Below are 24,634 nucleotides of genomic sequence, written 5' to 3' on the forward strand. Positions count from 1 at the left end.
ATAGAGAGCGTAAATAAACCTGCCCTCATCCCTCTCCTGTAAAACATAGCTGTTCAGTTCATGGGCTCTTACTGAGACTTAAAAAAAAAAAAATATATAGATTCAGCCTCCTCTCAACTGCAGAAAAAGGAAATACACACACACACACACACACACACACACACACACACACACACACATAATTGTTTGAACAAGGTAGGCTTTAGACCCCGGGACTCTCAGTTGCAAGGTCATTACGAGGGCTGCATTTAAACAACTCATTCAAACCCATTTCACTGTGGTAGGCCACTGTAATGATGAATGAAAAGTTAATTTGCAGATCACACTGCCAGTAGCCTACACACCTTGTGTGATGTTGCACATTCCTTAGGTTCTTATGAAGCACAGTTAATGTGAACAAATAATTCCACTGCGACCGCCGCAGATATCAGTGAATGAAAATTTTACTTACAGATGCTGGCAATACATACCACTTGTACATAATCCATTGGGTCTTGTAATGCTAGCCAGGTACGGTTACACATTAGTTTGCACAATTGCGGTGAAATGCGTTTTAAATATGATCAGTCATCACATCAGCGAATGAACACACAGCCTTAATATAGCTTAATGTGTAGCTTGATGCTGGGGGTTTACTTGCTATCACTTTCTGTCAGTCTGTCAATATTCACAGATAAGCCTATACATATTTGTTTCTACTACCTTGTGGTATGGATAATCATATTTGATTCTATGATAGCGAGTTTTATGTTATCGGCTATTTTTGTTGTAGGACAGTGTCTGGATTATATTGCAGGCCTAATAGAAGGGCAGAATTTGTTTTAATGAGAAAAATCATTTAATTATGTTTACAATGCCGTTGGCTACAAAATGTTAGTATTCAGACATAGGCCTACTGCTGGGTAATCTCCTTTGAAAAAGGAGACAGATTTTTATGTAAAGTCTTTCTAAGTTGTTTATTTTAACTTTAAACTTTTTATTAGAGTTCAAATCTGAGTGCTTGTATCTATGAATTAAAAATGCATGGAGAATCTGTTTATAATCCAATTGCCACCCTCTGAATCGTAATCCAGTGGAATTGAGAGGCCAGTGAAGATTCACACCTGTAGTCATGACCGTCAGAGCCTTTTTTTCCATCGCACTTCTGCCCGTCTCGCCCCTTCATCTGTTTGATCCAGGTGGTCAAAAGTGACCCCCCCCCTGTCTGTCACAATAGCTGTCTCTAATGACTAGTGAGCCTTAGCTGTTTACAATTTATAAAAAAAGCTAAAGTGGTTAACAGGTTGCAGTAGAGAAAGGAAAGAAGGAAAGAAAGCCAAAACAAAGGAACACTCAAACATTGGCGTTTGAAGTCAAGGTTTATAAGCACTCCACAGAATGCATCCTCCCTCTGTCAGCCTCACCACCTCCTCCCTCCCTCCCTCCTTCCCTCTCGTTCCGTCTCTCCTGTGCTCCATCAGGCTCCTGTTACAGCTGGGAGAACCGTGGAGGAGTATTGATTTCCCCCCTCCCCTCTTTGTTCTCGAGTGGAACAAAGCAATTTATTACAAAAAAAGGAAACAGGTGGGAGCGTTTAGCTGAGCAGTGCAGCTGTCACTCTCGATATTGTTTTCTCTACTGTACGTACGATGAGCGCGTAGGCTGCGGGCAGCGGGGTGTTATATGCCAACAGGCTGCTATGATCAGCAGTAATCGTGCCAGTCACAGATAGCTGCTCAAATCGTCATCCCAAAAAAAGTTCGATGCTTCAGATGCTACTCCTCTGAGATACTGCCGCTGGCCAACAAGCTAGCTAGCTAGCATGATCTTGTGTACTTGCACTCTGTTTGCAGGTCCTGGAATTTGCAATTCAGATCCAGATCTGCTGGGACTTGCTTGTTTTGTTAGCGCCTTATTAGCGGTGACGCGTCTAGTGATCGTTTAAGGCCTGGCAGGTGTGGCGAGATGGACGATCGGTGTGTGTGTGATGGTGTGAGGTGTCAGATGAGGGGGGGGGGGGGGGTGTTTATGGATCCATTAGCCAGTTGGTTGTGTGGATGTGGGCTCCAGGGGCTCTCTCTGGCCTTGTGGTTTCTGACCTAAAGTGCAGGCAGACGTAACCAAAGGGGAGGTGTTTTGGTGGGGGGTTTTCCTCACCGCACAGATCATCAGAGACAGCAGTGGCTCAAGAAAAGTGGAAGAAAATGGGTTTTTAATTGGCTTGGGAATACTCTCACTCACTTTGCAATTACCTAAGAGTGAGAGAGTGATGGGGAAGTGAGAAGAGAGAGTGCCAGACCTTCTGGATGTGAAGGCAACAAATTAGTGTTTCTCTGGTAGGGTCACTGGGTTACATCGGATGGCTAATCTCTCAATCGCTGAGCTGTCTGCGGGGGGTTTGCATGTGTTCAGATCTGGTGGGGAGGGGGTTGTTGGAACAGCATACATGAAAATGCTTTTCCACTCAGTTTTGTGTCCTGTTGAGTTTTCAAACCGCACAGATCAATTGCTTTTTGTGTGTTGTTAAAGAGTCCCATTATTTCTTCTTGTAAAAAGGCATTTATTTACATCAGGCTGTGACCCACCACTAGGTTGCCATCCTTCCCACTGGTTCATCCATTTTTGAATAAAAGCAATGTGAATCAGTACTTCAAAAATCCATTTCCCATGTCATTTTCAGTAATTTCTTACTGCTGTGATTGTTGCTTTCGCTTACACACACACACAGTGCTCGTGCTTTATGATTTACGCACGCTTGGCTCACAGTGTTTACATAGATTGTGAATAACAAGTACATTTATTAAAGAATGAATGACGTATGTAAAGAACGTCAGTATAGTGGGACATAAAACAAGAATGTAGCGCAGGTGTGTCCAAGGCGATAAACAAACGCCCAAAAGCACCAAAACGTCCTGCCCCCGAGAGAAGGAGAGAGGGCTAGAGGGCACAGGTGCACACGTGGGCGAGGCTAAGGAAGGTGAGGAAGGGTCGTAACGATAGTGTAATGGATTTGATACCAGTTTGACATTGTTGCTCGCTTTGTCAATGAGGCACTGGAGGGAAAAGATGCATTTTGCACACACACGATTGAAATGGGTTTAATGCAGAGATGAATGTCTATTTTGAATGGTTTTAATGCAAAGATGATTGTCTAATTCAAATGGGTTTAATGCAGAGATGAAAATGTATGAAGTGTCCAACCCGGTTCTAAACATTACCTGGTGTTTTACTCTGGAAAAGGCAAGATGGATGAAATTAATGATCTCAAGATGGGTTGCTGTAAACGTACCTTGTGAGGTTTTGCTGGATAGAATACCTTGTTGTTGCCCCCAATTTTCGATAGGACACCTCTGTTGTTACTGTATGAGCGACACCTATAATAATTATATATCCTCCCATTTTGTGAAAGAAAGATGTTCTGAGGGTAGAAAGGGAGGGTTGAGAGGGAGAGAGAGAGAGGGAGATGTAGAGAGCACAAGTGCCAGTCTCTTCTGGATTAGCCTCCCCCATCCCCTCACCTTGCATTCCTTCAGCCGATAAGGGGCTTGTTTCACGTCAAATCTGCAGCAGACAGGTGGAGCTGCTCTATTTTTAGGCCCCAAATGAGAGGGTGCACTCTCCTGAGAGGAGGAAGAGAAGAGGGTGCACTCTCCTGAGCGGAGAAGGAGAAGAGGATTGCTTGGAAAGGATTTGCATTCATTAAAAAAAAAGAAAAAAAAAAGATTATAGTTGAAATTTTGAAAAAAAGAGGATACACAAAAAAACACAACAGCCCACCTACAAACCATCTTCACCAGACTCGAAGCTCATTATAGAGCCGTGTTTATGTGCTCTGTGAGGTAGTATGAAAAAACCAGATGGTTCAGCCTCCTCCTTATCCTCTTGCTCCTCCTCTGCCTCCGAGCAGATAAAACAGCTCCACTGTCTTCGTCCTCCCTTGTTACCTTCTCCTGGATCTCTTCATTTCTCCCCCTTACCAGCTAGGTACCAGGGACCGTGAAAGGGTAGAGAGAGAGAGGGGGGCGGTGGCGGTGGGGGTGTGGGGGTGGGCACTGGTGTGTAACGGGCCTCACCATTGAACCTGCTGTCAATGAGAGAGAGGGAGAGAGAGAGAGAGAGAGAGCTCCATGGGCCGACAGCTAATACTCCAGAAATAGACGTGAAGGAGAGGATGGGAGAGATGGTGTGAGGGGGACAAAAATGGGAGAACTGATTTATTTCAGTTTGTTTGAAGATGAGAATGATGACAGCCCACAGTGGTTTGCAGTTTTAATTCCCACCTTAACTCTAGGAGGTGGGTCTGCTTCTGTGTTTTTAAGTGTATTTGTGCAGTCATGTGTGAACTTTGCTGTACCTGAACCCTATGATGGATTTTTTCATTTAATCTCTCTCTCTCCCCCCTTATCTCTCTCCCCCCTCTCTCTCTCTCCCCCTCCTCTCTCTCTCTCTCCCCTCTTCTCTCTCTCTCTCTCACACACACACACACCTTCTTTCCATGGCTTGCTGTCTCTCTTCCTGTCTCATTTCTCTCTCTCTCTCTCTCTCAGGTACCCATCGGGGCTGGGCAGCAGTGCAGATGCGCCTCCTCCATGAGCTGGTCTACGCCTCCCGGCGCATGGGCAACCCGGGCCTGTCCGTCAGGCACCTGTCCTTCCTGCTGCAGACCATGCTGGACTTCCTGTCTGATCAAGGTCAGCTCTCCCACCTGCCTTGTGTCGTCAGTCCCTCTTTCCCTCTCTCTCTCTCTGTGTTTTTCTATCCCCCTCTCCTGTTATGCTCTTCGTCTCTCTCCAAACATATTCTGTCTGTCCACCACAGTATGGATCCTTCTTGTTTGCTATAGGCTCCTTGGTAGTCCTCGCCCTGACTGCTAAATCATACGTGTATAGCGTATACATGTATTGGTTGAAATTGCCAGTGCCCCACCTTATACAAAACTCACTTATCAGCATGACTGAATGAATCATCAAAGATCTGGTACATATGCTGTGGCACCATTTCTGTTTTAAAGCCCTAAGCAGAAAACCCAGTATGTGATCCAAGAGAGCTGTCCATTTGTTGCTAAGGAATTTCTTTGTCTCACTCAGTTGAGGTGAGGCAGTGTCGGACACATTCAGAATTTCTAGTAGAGAACATTACAATGTGGGTGGACATGCACTTCTGGCGCTGTCAGCTCACTATCTGCTAGGTAACGAGTGAAGCTTCTCTTTTTTTCTTTTTTTTTTCTTCCCCCGGCGGGTGCTGTAGATTTGCTCTCCGATCTATTGTTGTGCAGCCCATCGACTCATGTCTGGTAGTCAGTTCTGCTCCTCACAACAGTTGGCTTTTGTTTGCCGCAAGCAAACGCTCGTTTTATGCCCCCTGTAAATTCAGCCCTATCGATCGGCAGCTCCGTGGGCTCGTCTCCATATCATAATGTGTGTATGAGCGGAGAGGGCTTTTCGCCTGAGCCACCTCTCCATGGCGATCAATGCTGATCTCGCTGGCCTCTCCCGCCGCATTGCCACGGGTGCAACCCCAGTCGGTGCAGCCTGTCTGTTTATGCCCGTGCTGCATTTTTTTATATTCGTCTAGCTCTTCACAACCTTGGACGAGACGGGCTCATAAATGAAAATGCTGCAAGCCCCCCCTCCCCCACACACATTCTTACATCTGAAGAAAGAGGATCTGCTTCCCTTTTAGAGTGCTGCCAATCCCCCCCCTAAAAAAACATGAGCGGTGGTGAACTTTACTGCTACCGCAACACAAACCCGTCTCTGCCAGAAGCGCCAGGCGCTAAACCCAACGTCAGAAGGAGAGCTAGCATCTAATGACACTGCAGACTGCAAATTCAAACGCAAGTGTTTTGTGTAACTCAATTTAGCAACACTGTGGGACTGGACACCACTTACTGCTCAATGTACCAGATGCTGAGCACAGCAAGCGACGGCAGGGGCCCCCAGGGGCAGCCCCAGCAGAGGCGGCAGGGGCAGGGGCAGGGGCAGGGGCAGGGGCAGGAGAAGTAACCGGGGGAGGGTGTGGAGCCCTTGCGTGAGAGGAGGCCAGCCCAGCTCAGCCTAGCCCACGGTTGGGTGCACTGTCTCCTCCGGAACACAGGACTTGGAGATGAGTTTGACCTCCACAGAAGGGCGTGGGCTGGTTTGCGGTGTCTATCGCCAGGGCCTTGTGTGTGTGGGTGGGTGTGTGTGTGTGTTAGTGTACCTGTGTGTATGTATGTGTGTGTGTACTGCCCTGTTCCCTTCCCCTCAAGTTCTGTGACAGACACGCACGCAGATGTACACACGCACACTCCTCAGTCTCTCATGCTTATGCACAGGTTTACTTTCTCTCTCTCTCTCACACACACTCAAACACACTCACTTACTCTCTCTTGCAAGTATCTCTCTCTACTTAAAATGTCAGGAATATGCATATACATGTCATTTTGAGAGGATGAATTTTCTATTAGATGATCATGTTCCAGGTCTGTCCTTCCCCGCCTGCTGTGCTCATTGATATGCCCTCATCCTGGCTGTGCTGTCAAGCATTAGTGCACACAAACATGAACACATGCTCACACGCACACACACACACACACACACATGCGCATGCGCACACACACACACACACACACACGCACACAGCCTCGTGTTCATGTTTTTGCCAAATTTCCCTCAGCGTGCAGTCAGATTCTTTTCTCCTCCTTGGAGCACAGTATAGTCGCAGCAAACACTCTTAGCCTCATACTACTTAGCACATTCCAACTAACTAAAACACAGTTTTTGATTTCTGCTCCCCCACCCCTCCCCCTTCTCATGCCCACCCACTACCCATAGTCCTGGAGGGCCTGGGGGGTGCCTTGGCATGCCTCCTCACTCCCTGTGATACACATTTAACCTCTGCGGTTGGAGCGGATGTCATATCCAGACACAGCCCTCTTGACACCAGCAGTGCTGTTCCCAGATCAGAGTCGGAGCTTTTTATAAGGCATCATCTCCCCCTCACGGCGATTAACGTCAGATACCTCTCTTGGCGTGACATGTGCCAGTGTTCCTCCGCGTATACACAATAAGGTGATCTGACACCTAATGCAGCTTCCCTGTGACATCTGTGCCATAAACCTCATGGTTACTGTGGGAAGAGACATAAATAAGCCTTGACAGTTAGTATGTAATATAAATGGCTCTGTCGCACACACTGTAACTTGTAAGAGTTTATTATCTTTGTACATATGTGTGTTCTTGGGCAGAGCTCGCTCGCACGGTTTTAAGAAAATCCCTAAACCGTAAATCTGAAATGGCATTTCATTGGATTTCAGGTCAGAGTGTGTCTCTTTGGATCGGAGGAGTCAGAACATTGGCATTTCCTTGAGGTTTGCCAGGAAGAAAAGAAAAAGACAATGGCAAAGTTAGCCTCTTTAGGTGCTGTTCTAATTCATAAGACAAAAAAAAATAAATAAACGCCATGTCTGGGAGAGGGAGCGAAAGAGAGACGTGGGAAGCATAACGAGAGAGGAAGAGAAGGAATAAAAAAAAAGATAGGAGTAAAAAGAGCATTAGACAAAAAAAAGACTGAGAGAGATAAAGAAGCAGACAATGGATAGAGAGCAAGTGGAGAAGCCAGTGTCTCCCAACACTCCTCGGCCGTCGTTAGTGCCTCTAATGTCATCTGGCCGTCGCTGGAAGGTCTCTCTGGGTTTGGGGGGGCAGGTTCCCTTCAAAGCCTGTCGGAGGCAGCCCCTTCCCAGCCCTCCACTGGAGCCATGAAAGAGACACAGAGGCAGGGGTGTGTTAGTGTGTTAGCTGCTTTTGTGCCCACTCCGGCCGCCGGGGAGAACATGCCTTCATGGACCTGCCTGCGCTTGGGGAATGGGGTGATCCAGCACAAGCTAATTACTGCCCCCTAGACGCCTTGCTGTCCCTGGCCTTATGGAGTGGGGGAGAAGGTAAAGGTTGGAGAGAGAGAGAGAGAGAGAGAGAGAGCGAGTGAGAGAGATAGAGAGCGAGAAGGAAAAGGAGAGAGGGAGAGAGTTGCTGCTCCTTTGCTCTGTGTTTAAAAATAACCTGCAGACTTCTGTGATGAATGAGAGCTGTTCCCCACTCGTCATTATGCAGTGCGGAATCAAAAAACGTTGTGCTCCTGCTCGTGTGGTGCAGAGCTGAATAGCAAGAGACCAAAGGGACGGGAACGAGTGGGTGTGAGGAAGAAGTGGAAAAGGAACAGTGTGTATTTTTGTGAGAAGCTATGAAACACAGAAAAAAGTGGAGTTTGACAGCAGGAGGAGATGAGGCCAAAGGTACACAGAATGACGGGGGGCGGGGGGGTGGGAGGACAAGGAACTCTTATAAAAGACAGGACGCATTTGGTCGCTAAAGTCCCAAACCGGAGGAAAGCAAATATGTACCTCGCCATGGGAAATTATGTTTCCACCCAAATAGCTTGCCCTGTGGCGTCTTAGAGTTACAGATTCTGGTGTTCGGTGCGTTCTGCCTCCTCCCCCTCCTGTGCGCCGGCCTCGGACAGACCTTGGCTTAATTAAGATTCGTGGCAGGGTTGTGGGGTGGCGTGGCTGTGGCTGCTGTGGGCTTGTGGAGGCTGAGAAGACGAGGCTGAGCGTATGCGTGTGTGCCAGAGGTGCACAGTGTCAGCCGCCACTAGCTCAGGGCTCAGCCACCAGATCTAGCTCTTTCCACCGCCCTCTAAAGGCATTCTTTACACCCCTAGTGAGCAGTCTCTCTCTCTCTCTCTCTCTCTCTCTCTTTCTCTTTCTCTCCCCACTCTATAAGGCTCCCTCACTTCAGGTCCTTTGTTGAAAGCATCTTTGTCTCCCATAATGGCAGGCAGGCAGGCAGGCATTGTCCTTATTGGGGAAATGGAGCGTCACTAGCTGCTCCCCTTTACATGTCTTGAGTTACCCCCCCCCCCTCCCATTACCCCCTCTTTAGTCTCCTGCACCTGAGCAACAGGCTAAAATTCTTATTTCTGGAGAGAAAGCAGTAACCAGAGAACTGGCAGAGAGATGGCAGTAAATATATGTGGCCCAACTCCACACTGTACCAGAGACGTTGCCCTCCTCACCTTGGGCTGTGAGGTCAAGTAGGAATGAAAAAGAAAGTAACACCATCACAGGAGAGGGTCACACCTGTGCACTGATACATGGTTGTAACGGAACCATTATCTTTGATGGCTTTCTGAGCCTGTGAGTGGTTTTGCTGGTTCTTGGCCTGGTAGTGTTAGCTAAGAATACTAAGATGCGTGAACAGGCAGCCATTGGTGCGGAACATCCTCACATTCAGCTGACTTGTGGTAACCTCACTTTGCAGTGTTTCTCTCCCTGGAACACACACACACACACACACACACACACACACACACACACACACACACACACACACACACACACACACACACACACACACACACACACACATTTTGCCATGCTCTTATCTCAGAGCAGAGAATAAACACCCACTTTGAGTGTCAAATACCAGTGCTCATTTTTCTCCACTGCACCACAATAAACATCATTTATTTTCCGAGTCTGTTGTTTCGCTGTCCGTCCCCCTCATCCCACTCCATCTCTCCTGTTTATATTTGGGTCTTTGTTTCCTTTTCACTCCCCATCCCCTTTCCTACAAAAATGTTGCATAATTTTATAGTGTTTATGTTTTGGCCCTCCCAAAATGCCAATGTCAACTTCCTCTCCTCTCTCTCTCTCTCTCTTTCTTTCTCTCTCTCTCTCTCTCTTCTGTCTGCCCCCATATCTCCCTCTCACTTCCTTGCTTCCTCCATTGACAATAAATTATTCATAATCCATTTGACATTTATTTGTGTTTATGTTCCGTCAGCAGTTTTAGCATCAAACAGAGGCGGGTTGTTCATCTTTAGTGACAGTTGCCAGCATCCTTTTCTTTCTTCTCATTGTAACCAGCCAGTCTGTCAGAGGGGGGAAAAAAATCCTCCTCCTCCTCCCTCTCCTCCTTCACACCCTCCACTCACTGCTCTTCCCTGTGGCTTGAAGCAAAGAGACGGCGTCACACACACACACACACACACACACACACACACACACACACACACACACACACACACACACACACACACACAGCTTCAATCATTTAGAAACGATCCAGTAGCATATCTGTGTCTCTCTCACACACACACACACACACACACACACACACACACATATATATATACAAACACACACACACGCACACACAAAGCACATGCTGTCAGCAGCAGTAGTGAATTTTGAGATTTTCTTTTAATATCATTGTTTTGCCGTATAGCTCAAATACCAGGGTTGACATTTTGAATGCCTGGGATGATGTATGTTCGTTGCATAATATTGGGGGTTGTTTAGCCTAGGATGGGTCTACCATTGCATTTGTGATAGCATTGCCTTCATGAGTCTTCAAATAGATAAAGAAATAAGCAAATAGAAGTAGAATAGAATATGAAATTAGTTTAATGCACATTAATGTCTGTCTAAGTAGCAAATTGTGCAAGCACTGTAGAAATATTTTCTTTCAAACAAGTGTCTCTCAATTTTTGTTTAAATGGTTGTTTAAAGATTCTGTATCTCATGATACTGATCATACCCTTATTATCAATTCAATTTAGGCATTATATATTTTTTGGTGTGTGTAGTTTTACTGTCCCTCCAGCACAAGGTAGATATCCAGCCCAGAACTCAGTGTAGTGAGTGAGACGTTTTTGAAGATGGCATATATTCAGAGGCCACCATTATTTTGCTGTGCATTGTGGGACTGTCCTCCCTCCTCCAGACTCCTCCAGAGTTGCTTTTCATGTGAAGAAAATGAACCTCACTCCATGAAGGATATGACTGTTAAATAGTCTGCTCTTGTTGATCTGAAGAAATTTCACCACCTATGGTGGGGACAAATCTCTGGACACACACACACACAGCCTCACAAGACAGTAGGTCGTGAGAGGTGGTGTCTTATACGAACAAATGCCATTTATCCAAACAAACGTGGGAAGGAATGAACAGATAAACAAACAGCCAAACAAACAAATAAATATTCACAAGGCACTCACACTCAAAAGCCCCAGAGCCATGGTGCTTTGTTTATACTCGGGCTTCCTGTGTGATCAAAATTCTGGTCAAATTTATCCATCCTCCTTTCCTTTTTTTTCCAGGTGCACTTCCGTGGACATCATTTTTTTTCAGACGCATGCAGGCTGGTGTCATGTTCTCGCTCAGGTTTCCATTAGTAATGTGAAAAGGGGTCGCGCGCTCTCCAGGCCTTTGCCGAGGACAGGCGACGTACGCTTTTCAATTGATTCAAGTGTTTTTAATCTTAGCCTTATCTCCTCCCGGCACTGAAAATGACTCTTTTCATGAAAAAAAAAGCCGCTTTTTCTTTGCTGGGGGACGTGCTGTGGTTTTTCAACTGGGTTTAAAAAGAAGGGGGGAAAAAAACAGGGAGAGAAGGAGAGAGAAAGGGACAGAGTGACAAAGAGAAGGAGGAACAAGAGAGATCGGGCAGAAAGACAAAGCGTTTTAATGAGCGTGTCTGTCTGTGGAGAGCGTCTTGTTATTGATCAACCCCCTATGCAAATGCATTTTTTTTTGGTTTGCAAATTTTTCGTTACACCCGAAACTTGTAGTGGGGGTCGATTAGAGGTTTCTCGGTTGCCTCTGGTGTCAGAAGTAGAACCTGATATGCATCTCATTTGAACAATAATTAAGGAGAAGGGAACCAAGGGGCTCTCTTGAACAGCACATTTAAACCACAACAAAACACCCATGGAAAAAATTAAACTCAAATACTCAGGCTTTATATAAAAGATTTGTTTCTTCATTTCTACCTCCTGTATTTTGACCCATGTCTGTCATTTTTGAAGTATACTGCTGTTGTATGGCTGAAAATGGCTCAACACCCCATCTTCTGTTTAAAATGATCCTGAACTTTGCAAGGCCGATGCTGACGTAGAGTTGATCGTTTGGGACTTCTCTACCTCATGAAATTAGTGGCCTACCTCCCCCAGTCCTCTTCCGAGAGTGTGAGTCTGATTTTCATTTGTTGATCGAGACTCATCATTCACAGTAGTTTACTGTAAACTGAAATGAAACCATTCCACATTTTTCTTTGCTTCACATTGGAGATGTACATTTTGGCTCCTAAAACTTTGATTTGGTTCCTAAATATTTCGCGTTTACCAGCCAGTGGCTCCTTAGGATTTATTTTTTGTCTGGAGCCCTGTACTGGCTTGGACTTTGAGGTTGTGCTTTGATTTTGCATTAGCTAGGCTATAACCTTGCGGTAGCACTACGATGAGAAGCATTTACTTACAGGTTTATTAAAGTTATTTATGTGTTTCTGTACTGGTCGTGATTTTAGGAACACAGAATAAACAAACATGAATTTCTCAGTACAACACAACCTGCTCCTAATATTACGGAAGCCCGGAAGGCAAAACAAAACAAAAAAACGCAGCCAACCCCCCTACCCTCCCTCAACATCTCTTTTTACACACTCGGGAGTGCTCCTTCTTTTCGCCATCACACCTTTATCACCCACCTCGTAATTGAGCTCCGGCCCCGGCTTCACGCCCCCCCAGGGAGTCAGCCCATCTATCCCCCTCAACAACCAGCACCTACCCCTCGTCTTGCCCATCTCGCCGACAGATCCAGGGCTGAATGCTCCTGTGGGGAGCGAGTCCATTAGCCGAGTGCCCCTGGGGGAAAAGGCCTGTTACATAACCCTTTGCCATTGGCTGCCGCTCTGCAACAACACTGTCTTCATGTGCCGCCACCCGTCACCTAAGAGTTTACAGCTGTGCGTTTATTTTTTTTCCTCCTTTGAAAGCATTTCACTGAGACCTTGTTTGCCATTTTGTCCCCACTATGTCTGTGAAGGGAAAAAATATTGTATTTTTCTCAAGTAAGTTATAAAGTCTAGTCACAGGTTTAGGACTGCTCTTCGTTTACTTGTCAACCGTGATATAAAAATAGGAGATTGACTGGTTATTTTCTTCTGTACGGCGATACATTACAGAGGAGTGTGCCCCAAGGCTAAGGCCTACGCATTGGATGTGCCCAGGTAATCTTGACGTTGAGTTAATGTTGCCGAAAGGCACTCTAAACAACATAGAGTTCAGGTAGTCATAGCTGAGGGAGTCCGTGGAGTGAAGAACCCTATTCCACCATGCCCATGATTCGTGTTTCTCCAAGGAGCCAGACACCGCCTTATGCAATTTCATCAGCAGTGTTGTCATGATGTGATATAATCACTGTATATTGAATTATTGGGATCTAATGATATGTTGTGAATTCTGTTAAAGAACTTCTGGTCAAGACTCTGAAGGCAATTGGTCTTAAATCGCTAGTATCCTCTGCTGGTTTTGTGTTGATTTACAGGCTAATCCATACATAATTAGTAATATTCTCTGCCAACTAATAATAATTATGTCCTGGCATCTGATGTGACCTGATACTTGGCAAAAAGTTCTCTTCTAGAGCGTGTGTAGTGAAATCTCTGGGCTGTGTTTTTGTTTTGTTTTTCTTTTTCTCCCTGAAATGAGCATCGATCCTGTATTTGTGTTATTGCCTCTGATGGCTGCCCTTCAACTCTCCTGCACTGAAGGACTCGCCTTAGCCATGCAGTGACTCGTCCAAATTAAATGTATCGACTTTTTTGGGGATCACTTGAAATTAGGAGTGGCAGCTTGAGGTCTCTCTCTGCCTCTTGCTGTTTCTCCTCTCACCTGCAAGTTTAGCTGTGCACAAATATGGAACAGGAATTTGGACAGCTTAAAAAAACATTTCTTTTAATCACACATTTTTAGCTTTAGCGTTTCTTTTGAATAGATTGCATTTCTTCATATCACCTTGTGCATCTTTTTTTCCAAATCAGATCAGCTGATCATATTAGGAGGCGGTACATGGTAGGCCATCAGGAAGTGAAATTTGGTCACCCTGAGGGACGAGCTGCTTTCTCTCCCCATGCTGAATCTGCAGAATCACCATCACGTTTTGGAGCGCATTGCCTAAACTGGAGATGAGTCTGTTAGGGAGGGATCGTGTGTGTGTGTGTGTGTGTGTGTGTGTGTGTGTGTGTGTGTGTGTGTGTGTGTGTGTGTGTGTGTGTGTGTGTGTGTGTGTGTGTGTGTGTGTGTGTGTGTGTGTGTGTGTGTGTGTGTGTGTGTGTGTGTGTGTGTGTGTGTGTGTGTGTGTGTGTGTGTTCCTCCCTTCACTTCTTTTTTCATTTTCATACTTTTCCCCTTCTTTCTCTATCTCTCTCTACCCCCCCCCCTCTCCTTCCTCCCCTCTCTCTTTTCCATTACCAGTTTAAGGGTATAAGTCAGGAAGTGAAGTTTGTTATGCAAGAGGCGGAGAGAAATGAGCCCATGACTGATGACATGGCCAAGGCCGTAAACACTCTTTTATAGATTCGGCCGTAAAGCACCGAGGCAGGTTCCTCACCTGAAGGCCCGGTTCTGAAACAGGTCCTCTGCCGACCAGGCGCCAAAGGCTGATCTACGAGTGCGGGCCGATTTGCCTTGTTCAATTTACACGACGCCCCCAGAGTTATTAACATTCCTGGGTGGTGCTGTCACTCAACTTTTACTTGTTCGTCGAATCTTTGTAGGTCTTTTTTTTTTTTAACGTCTGCAGTGTTTATCATCATTGTGGACATTAGGGCATATCAAGCCAAAGGCTCCAGGAAAAGGATTTGTTCTGTGCTCTCTACTAATGAAGCCCTACTTCTGATCTTACTTTAACAATAACATTAATCTCACAGGAGGTGAACGGTTATGTCACTAATCGAAGAATTTAAAAAGGTTGTGTTGTTTTTTTTCTCTCTCATCCTTTTCTTTCCTTTCTCATCTGTCCATCCACAGAAAAGAAAGAGGTGACCCAGAGTCTGGAAAACTACACCTCTAAGTGCCCAGGAGGGATGGAGGTGATCACTCTGCCCGACGGCATGAAGCTGCCTTCGGTGCCCTTCACCAAGCTGCCCATTGTCAGGTCTGTTTTGCAGGACAAGCCCCACGCCCTGGCTTCTATTTGTTCTTTTTTGTTCAAGACTATGTTTTGCAGTTGATACACAGAGTCTTTTGTAAGGAAGACAGGCATACGTCTCTGATGGAATTAAGCTGGGTAGAGAGAGGGTGGTAAAAGTTTATGATTTCCCCAAGAGTGAAGCATATCCTTTCACAGGGTGTATGTCAGCAGCCCCAGTTGAGTCGAGTTGAATTATAGTTGAAATAACAAAAATAAAGGCATGTTTCATTTTTATTACATGTCTGCTTTAATGGTTTACGCTACTGCCTTGATCCCACAATTTGAGATGAGCGTATTTCTGGGCAGTAATCACACTATTCATTGAAGTGTTTTTTTTTTTGGGGGGGCAAAAGCTATGATGTTTTCCCCCTTTCTGTGTGATTTTAAACCCCTCTTGTTATGAATGGAGATGATAATGATTTCCTCATAATTGGAAAGCTTTGTTATTAGCCTGGGGTGCATCAAATTTAACAGAGACAACTTTTAGATGCTAATGTTTTTTCTTAAAGATTGGGTGAAACAATTAAGCGCTAATTCGTTGAAGCGCTAATCTTCGGATCTCTCCTGGATGTAAAAGAATGAAGAGAGGGAAAAAAATCCATCATCCAGCTGCCTCAGACATTAGGAGGGATATGTGTGAGAGTGGCATAAACAAAAACACAAGAGCAAAACACAGATTTGTTGTTGTTTTTGTTGTTTGTTGTTTTTGAGGGAGCTCATGTGTATGAACCTCACCACAGTGGTGATTTTGTTATTACTGAAACAAATGAGGGTGCCCAGGTGGACTTCTCAACTGCAGTAACATCCGCTTTGAACAAAAACGGCAAACATTTGTTTCCCCACAAACAAAATCCCCTACTCCATCTGTTTAAAAGTAGTATTACAACATTTTACACAAACACACACACACACACACACACACACACACACACACATATATATTATTCAGTAAAACATTTTTTTTTACAAATTCTTTGAAGAGAGAGCCCAACAATTAATCCCCATAGCTTTCGTGCAGAATTAAATATGTTTTGAAGTTTACCATTGGAATCTTCATTAAAATGAATATACTAAAATAAACTTTCACTCACTCTCTCTCTCGCTCATACACTCACTCGCTCTCTCTCTCGCTCACACTCTCTCTCTCACACTCTCTATCTCTTTATCTCTCTCTCTCTCTCTCTCTCTCTCTCTCTCTCTCTCTCCCTGTGCCAAGTCAGCAACTCTGCAGTAGTCTGCAGAAGTCTAACTTGCTGCTGCTGCTGCAGCCTCCATTGTCAAACCGTCCAAAAGCCTCATCAGCGCTCCTCCCCCACAGTGACTCTCCCCCAGGCCTCCTGCAGCTGTGGCTGAGCCAAGAGGCTGATGGGAGAGCACATTCTTGCTTGGTCACTGCAACGTGGGGATTCATTCTTTCCCCTTGAGTCTGGTCTGGGGTGTAGTAAGAAAGGAAGGCTTAGATAAATGGCGTTGTTTTATCAAAATACAGAGTGCAAAAAATCAGGCCTGACACAAGTCACCTGCTTCTACATTTGCATCAGCTCTATTTACAGAGTTTTATCATGATGGTCGATCCAAACCGATCAAATCTTGCCAGCTAAATCAAGTTGAAAAAGAGTAGTTCTTATGTTCCTATATGCCGGTCTGATCGGTAGGGTGTCGGTTTATTCTCCGAAACAGACCTCGAGCAGAGATATGGACCATATCATATATATATCACATACCATACCATATAGGAGATATGGTAGGAGAGATTAGGAGATATGGTCCATTGTGTAGTTTCTCTTCTGTGTTGGCCTTGTCTTCAAAGCCTGTGATGTTTCCTCAAAGCTACTTGCTCCGTTCTCTCACCACACGTAGCGGTTGGTGTCTCTACGGTGTTCTTTCTCCAACACAACACTCAGCATACAAGTTACATTTTAGTTATAGTAAGGTAGAATACACAACTTGGCATAATGGGTGTGTCTGTGGTCTGGTTCATAGTGTAAATTGGGGGCATGGTAGGAAGGGTGAACAGCATGGAGTACACCTAGATATGTAAAGGTGGGAATGTCAGTAGACAGGGAGGGTCTTGCTGACCATTTGTGTGTTACTGAAGGTGGCATGAATGTGATACATTAATTCATATGAGTTAAAAGTATATGAAAACCACAAATATTATTCACTAGTAATCTGAGTTTTAAGCCCTAGTCCCAATCCAGCAGGTAGATGAGTCCTAAATCTGCTCCCTCTGTGCTCCTCCAGGTCTGTGAAGCTGCTGAACCTGCCGGTGAGCTTGCGGCCCCACAAGGTGAAGTGCCTGCTGGGCCAAAGCCTGTCCAGCAAGAGCCCCTTCATCTACTCCCCCATCGCCATGCACACCCGCGGAGACGAGCGCTGCAAGAAGATCGGTAGGTGGAGAAGGCTCTCTGGAACTGTGCAGATCTGTACAGCATATAATGTTGTTCTTAAAAAAAGATAATTGAAGAGATCATATTCACCCAGTTTTCACGTACGTTTTGTGCTCTCCACTAGATTTGGTCCCCAAAGGTTTCCCAGTTCCTTTATATCCAAACTTAAAAGGGCTGATTTAAACACAACACTCTCAAAGCCAGCCCTGGCATGCTGCAGTAGTTCTGAAGAAGACTATTTACACTCATTTCAACAATGCCTGGAGTGCCACTTCACCCTCATAACAAATGCTGTACTCGGCTGAACCTGAACTTGAACTTGAACTTGAACTTGGTCTTGACGCTCCTCTCGCTCAAAGGCACTTCTCAGTATCCTCTCCCAGCTCTCTCTCAAATGGCAACTTTGCCCTCGCGTTCCCTCTGACACTGCTGTCTCCCGTGCTCTGTTATGGTGTTGACTTTGAGGAAAATGGCTTTGGGCTCCTCGAGAAAGAGATGCAGGCGGTCACCACATGAGTGGTTATTACCACATCTACCTCGAAAAGCACGAACGCTTTGAACAGTGTTTTATCACAGCCGTTGAAGGCGACCGCAATGGTGCATTGCACATAGGAAACGCGTAGGGTTATGGAACAAAAAAACAAGGTACTAAGCTGTTCATTCATACATATTTCCTCTATTCTATATCAGTGAGCCTGAGCATGCTCTACTGCTTCTGTGATTGAGCTCGGGTCTTGCATATGGGAGCTCTCAGAAACAAGGGTCTCTCTGGGACTTGTTCGGGAAGCAAATTTCCTCTAATCTCGTTGGACTTGAAGGGCCCTCCGGTCCTGGCAGCGCCCGCCGGACTGATAGTGACAGATGGCCTTCTCGGCGTGAGCTCGCCCCGGCCTTTGTGGAGGAATGAGTGAGAGCGGCGTACGAACTTGCGCCTCCTCTCCAACTTCTCGCTCCCCATGCCAAGTCAAACTGGCTTGGTCAGAACGGCGGTCGCTAATAGATTCATTTTTCTAACGTGATTGAGACTGGTTGGTATTCTGCCACATCGGGTTCATATTCCGCTAAATACCACTCAAAATCCCATCTGCCCCTCCGGAATACTAAGTCCAGGTACACACACGGTACTTCTTGTTTTCAAGGAAGATAAGTAGTGGACATTATAAATATTTTCATAATTACATTTAAAAATGGATGTACCGCCTTGTTCGCACAAAGCCCATGCTGTGAGACAACATAATGGTTGAAAATGATAATCTATATTCCTTCTTTTTTGAAAGTGCACAAAAACAAAATAGTTATTTGTGCAATGTCTAACTCAACTGTTCTTAGCTTTGAAGGGTATCATTGCCTTAAATGATAATGCAGACCCTAAGTAATTTCTGCTATAATTAAGATATGTTGTAACATTAATTTCCTTTTGCGTGTACCCACTGTCCCTGGTCTGCCCATATTTACATACTGGCCAGACATTGTTAGCTGTCAAAGTGAAATACAACGAGACGTCTCTGCGCTTTGATTCATCTGAGCAATATTGCAGCTCCCGTCCTGCAAGATGGACAATTGTGTCTGAAGCAGCAAAACAAACAAGTCTGTGGAAAAAAAGAGAGGAAATCTCTATTAAGCAGAGAGATGGAGACCATAATATTTTCAATTATGCATAGAAAGATTTTATTTTATTGTGCTACTGGCCCTCCCAACCCCAGTTACGCGCAGACACGCGCAGACACGCGCAGACACATGCAGACACGCGCAGACACGCGTTCTACTGCCTCCCCTTTACCTGGCTCTCAAGCTAAAGGAGGCTCTTTATCTCCTCCGCCTCTTCTCTCTCTCGCTCTCTCTCTCTCTCTCTCCTTTCTGAGAATTTCTGGATTAATCTCTGTGCGATGATGTATCCCCAGTGCGCTGTGGGTTCTGTGGCGAGGTGTTCCGGGGGTGCAGAGTGCAGTGAGGCCCCAAGGCTGCCTGCCAGTGAGTCACTGTTGCTCCCCTGCTGACACAAAATCTTTCTGGCCAATGAGGAATGGCGCTCCCTGCCTCCGCCGCCGCCCATTTGAATATTTTATGTGCGTCCGTGCGACGTGCCGCTGTCAAGGAGCGCTCTAAATTTGGGAGCAGAGAGTGTTTGCTGCCAGAAGGTAATGAGAGACAGGGTAAACACGCTCTGTGATTTAGTGTGTGTGTGTGTGTGTGTGTGTGTGTGTGTGCGTGTGTAGGTGTGTGTCTGTTTAGCAGGGAGGTTTAATTTTGCGAGTCTCACATTGAAGTGCATCAGTAGCCATCAGAAACGACAAATGAACTCCGAGGATGGTCGGTGAACTGCTCATTATAAGACGGTCTACAGTTTGCAGTGTAGCTCATCCTCAGCATAATTAATTTATCCTCTAATATCCCATCCATAAAGGACACTATTGTCCAGGAACACTCTTGAATAATATGGATGGTTGCCTCTACTTTCTGAAGTTAAATCGGAACATTCTATCTCATAACTAAATTAAAGAGGAAAATGACAAAAATCATGCTTCACGGAGTCATACAGATACAAAAGCACAACACAAATATATTCATTAAGTGACTGCATTCATACAGTGGGGAAAATAAGTATTTGAACCCCTGCCAATTTCGCAAGTTTGGCCACTTGCAAAGAAATGTGTGATCTATAATTGTAATGGTAGGTGTATTTTAACAGTGAGAAATAGAATATCAACAAACAAATCCAGAAAACTGCATTTTATAACATTTATGACTTAATTTGTATTTGATGCAGAAAATAAGTATTTGAACCCCCAAGCAAACAGCAAGAATTCTGGCTCCCAATGACCAGTTATGTGCCCAAGAAGCACACAGATTAGTCCTCATTAGGCCTAACAAGGTACACCTGATCTCAACTGGTAACGTGTATAAAAGAAACCTGTCCAAAGAATCATACTTCACACCTTCAACCTCACCACCATGGGCAAGACCAAAGAGTTGACCAAGGACGTCAGAGATAAGATTGTAGACCTTCACAAGGCTGGAATGGGTTACAAAACCATCGGCAAGCAGCTTGGTGAGAAGCAGACAACTATTGGTGCGATTATTCGTAAATGGAAGCAACACCAAACAACTGTCAATCGCTCTAGGTCTGGGGCTCCATGCAAGATATCCCCTCATGCGGTATCGGTGATAATCCGAAAGGTGCAGAATAACCCCAGAACTACAAAGGGGGAGCTTGTGAATGATCTCAAGGCAGCTGAGACCACAGTCACCAAGAAAACCATTGGCAACACACTACGCCGTAATGGTTTGAAGTACTGCAGCACTCGCAAGGTCCCCCTGCTCAAGGAGGCACATGTACAGGGCCGTCTGAAGTTTGCCAATGAACACTTAAATGATTCTAAGGAGGATTGGGAGACAGGATGTGGTCAGATGAGACCAAAATCAAGGTCTTTGGCATCAACTTGACTTGCCGTGTTTGGAGGGGGAAGAATGCTGAATATGACACCATCCCCACCGTCAAGCATGGAGGTGGAAACATTATGCTTTGGGGCTGTTTCTCTGCCAAGGGTACAGGATGACTCCACTGCATCGAGGGGACTATGGATGGGGCCAATTTAATGTGGAATATTGGGCTTGAACCTCATTCCCTCATTCCCTCCCATTGAAAACGCAACCTTAAGGATTTGGAGAGGATCTGCAAAGAGGAGTGGACCAAAATCCCTCCTGAGATGTGTGTAAACCTGGTGACCAACTACAAGAAAAGTCTGACGTCTGTGCTCGCCAACAAGGGTTATTCCACCAAGTCATGTTTTGCTAGGGGTTCAAATACTTATTTTCTGCATCAAATGCAAATTCAGTCATAAATGTTATAAAATGCAGTTTTCTGGATTTTTTTGTTGATATTCTGTTTCTCACTGTTAAAATACACCTACTATTACAATTATAGATCACACATTTCTTTGCAAGTGGCCAAACTTGCGAAATCGGCAGGAGTTCAAATACTTATTTTCCCCATATATACAGTCCATTACTGATCAGTCCGCATTCCGGGAATTGCTTCTGCTCTGCATTATTACAGTGTGCGAGTGTTCTGTAATGCCAGTGGTGACCTTCTATCTCCCTCCATTGTCTCACACCTTCATCCAAGCAGCAGAACCTGGACCTAATTGGCTGGACGTGCCCTATCTAACTCCCCCACTCCCTAGACCCCGGCAAGCACGTGGCGTGTGTGTGTGTGCGTGCTAATCTGAGCCCTGCCTGTGCATACGTTAAGCACTGCGTGTGTGCTTTAGCGTGTCCTCAGTACCTGAGACCACATTAAACACGGCAGTCGACCGCACGGCAGCAATCTATGTAGCAGAGCTGTGACGGCACATACGGAGAGGCGTCAGTAGCAATATGTGGGGGATAGTATTGGAATTGATTTCAATTAGCCGTCTTGCTTCTCACTCTCTGCCTCCCTCTCTCGCTCCCTCCGTCTCTCCCCTTTGCACCTCTCTCTCGCACTGTCAGCCGATCCTACCTGTGTGTGTGTGTGTGTGTGTGTGTGTGTGTGTGTGTGTGTCTCGCACTGTCAGCCGATCCTACTTGTGTGTGTGTGTATGTCTGTGTGAGTGAGAGAGAGAAAGTACAAGCAACAGTGTGAGCAGGAGTGCTTGCCTGTGTATGTTGCATGAGAAAGAAGGAGGAAACAGTGTGTGTGTGTCTCGCACTGTCAGCTGATCCTACCTCTGTGTGTGTGTCTGATATAACACATCTGCGTTTAGTAACAGCTTATGCAAATTCTAGCATGCTGGGATATAGGTGCTGAGATCTTACCAGCTTGTTTATCCCTGTTTGCATTAGGGAAGCTGCTTCCCTTGGGATGCTGCAACCTGAGTGTCTAGGTGTAGCTTTCTCCACCTCCTCCATGTTTTTTAATCCCCCAACCAAAAACCCCTTGTTCAGGGCGCTTCCATGAAGTGCTTTTTATGACGGCAACAGGCCAGCAGCTCAAACTCCTAAATGCCTGACCGTCTCTCTAAAACAGTGTTGTTTTTTTGGCCTCTCCCCTGAGCACTTAAACTGTGGCGGAGCCTTTGTTGATGCCCATCCAGGGTGTTTAAGTAGTCTCTGCAGTGGCGTGTCTGCGGGAGCGATGGCTGTTGATGGCGCACGGGTGGAATGTGCCATTCCGGCGCGTTCTTTAACACCGGGTAATGGTTGTGGCGTGTCGGCACTCAATGCATCCACAGGCATTGTAGTGGTTACAGTGACACCTTTTACTTTTTCCTCTGATACAGTGCTTTGCTCTCTCTCACTCACTCTCTCTCTCTCTCTCTCTCTGTCAGTGTCTCAGTTTCTCTTTCTTTTCTTCTCAAATATCTGCCTCTCTCCGTCTAGCTTTTTTTTGAATGTCAACTCAAACTTATAAGCTTCTTGTGTTGAGTCGTCTGCTACTAATGCTGCGCAGCCAGGAGAATACACACATATTTTCACTGTGCCCGGTCCCTCTGTCATATTCTATAAACCTGATTGATGCGCGGTCATAAAAGGCTGGGGTGTGTGATGGGAGATTGTTTTTCCTATAATTGCCTTGAGACTCACTGTAGCAACTGCCAAGTCCACCGCGATCCATTTGCGCCTCTACGGATGTCGAGAGATAGCTGTTTCAGCTGTGTAAGCACTTGGCTTGAAACACGCACACATACACACACACACACCCACACAGACACACTAAAACACACACACACACAGGCACACAGGCACACTCTAACCCCCCCCCCCCCCCCACACACACACACACACACACACACACACACACACACACACACACACACACACACACACACACACACAGGCACACTCTAACCCACACACACACATTATGCTATAAGAGAGAGAGAGTGAGCGAGGACGGCAAGTAGTTAATGTATATTTTGACATTTTTTCAATTAAGTTCCAGACACTTTGCAGTTGGAAAAGACTGTCTGTGGTAAGTTAGAGTACATGGATTTTATCTGAATAAGACCTAAAGGCGTTACATAATTCTCTCCAAGTTTTCAAACTGTCAAATTTTCCCAGAGTCACAGGAAACCAAAAGCAAATCACTGCACTTTTCACCAGTGAGAGGTTTTGCTAAGTTGCCTCGCTTACAGGCTCGGATATTAAAACTCAGGAAGCAGAAAAATGGCCCAACAGATTCGAGATTGAAGAGATTTGTTTTTCACATGCATTATTGTATTTGTATATTGAGATTGTTATTGTATACATGTACAACAGCAGTAAAATGGGGTGGCCACGACTCCGACAAACGTAAGTAATTGGCAGAGATGCTCACAAGTCCAAGTCAAGTCTCAAGTCTCTTGGTTGTAATGAGCGTTCTATCACCTCCTGCATACCATCCAGTCTGCTTAGAGTCTGGGCAGCACGGTGGCTCAGTGGTTAGCACTGTCGCCTCACAGCAAGAAGGCCCTGGGTTCGCATCCCGGTCCTTCCAGGTCGTTCCAGGTCCTTTCTGTGTGGAGTTTGCATGTTCTCCCCGTGCCTGCGTGGGTTTACTCCGGGTACTCCGGTTTCCCCCACCATCATAAAGACATGCATTGTATGAATATGAATGAATGTTGGTGGTGGTCGGAGGGGCCGTTGGCGCTGATTGGCAGCCACGCTTCTGTCAGTCTGCCCCAGGGCAGCTGTGGCTACTGAGGTAGCTTACCACCACCGGTATGACTGTGTGTGTACTGGACTCTGGACTCTGTAAAGCGACTTCGGGTATATAGAGAAGCGCTATATAAAATTGAATTGATTGATTGATTGATTGATAGAACATGGCATCTTAGGAGTTCAAAGTAACTACTGTATTATCATCAATCATTTATCCATTACCATACAATATCAGCATTATGAACCGGCTATTGGAATGTATATATATTAGTGCTGTCAGTTTAACGCGTTATTAACTGCGTTAACGCAAACCCATTTTAACGCCGTTAATTGTTTTATCGTGAGATTAACGCGATTTTTTTTTTATTAATATATATATATATATATATTTTTTTAATTATTTTTTTTAGATGAACGTTCTTTTTGGCCTCGCAAACTGTGTAGTAGGGTAACGTTACGGTTTGAGTGAATGGTGAGCGCGATACAGCGAAATGGATGATAAAAAGCTTCTGAATGGAAAGTTGACGTTTAAAAGTCTGAAAATGTCAACAAGCAGCTGGCCGAAAGCAAAGAAGTAGTAGGCTTACCTTTTATTGGTAACCTAACTGTTACGGTTCATTGTTTCTGA

General features: G+C 45.4%; 1 protein-coding gene across 4 annotated transcripts in view; it reads left to right on the top strand.

The window, feature by feature from the left end:
• trappc9 (trafficking protein particle complex subunit 9) overlaps positions 1 to 24,634 on the top strand; it is a 209,435-nt gene that overhangs the window by 13,690 nt on the left and 171,111 nt on the right. For all 4 annotated transcript variants that reach the window (XM_031585933.2, XM_031585935.2, XM_031585936.2 and 1 more), the window contains 3 exons: positions 4,527 to 4,670; positions 14,833 to 14,959; positions 17,240 to 17,385. In XM_031585933.2, coding sequence (XP_031441793.1) covers positions 4,527 to 4,670; positions 14,833 to 14,959; positions 17,240 to 17,385 — 417 coding nt within the window. The remainder of the gene's footprint in view (positions 1 to 4,526; positions 4,671 to 14,832; positions 14,960 to 17,239; positions 17,386 to 24,634) is intronic.

This window comes from Clupea harengus, chromosome 19 (assembly GCF_900700415.2).
Source record: "Clupea harengus chromosome 19, Ch_v2.0.2, whole genome shotgun sequence".
Taxonomy (NCBI): domain Eukaryota; kingdom Metazoa; phylum Chordata; class Actinopteri; order Clupeiformes; family Clupeidae; genus Clupea; species Clupea harengus.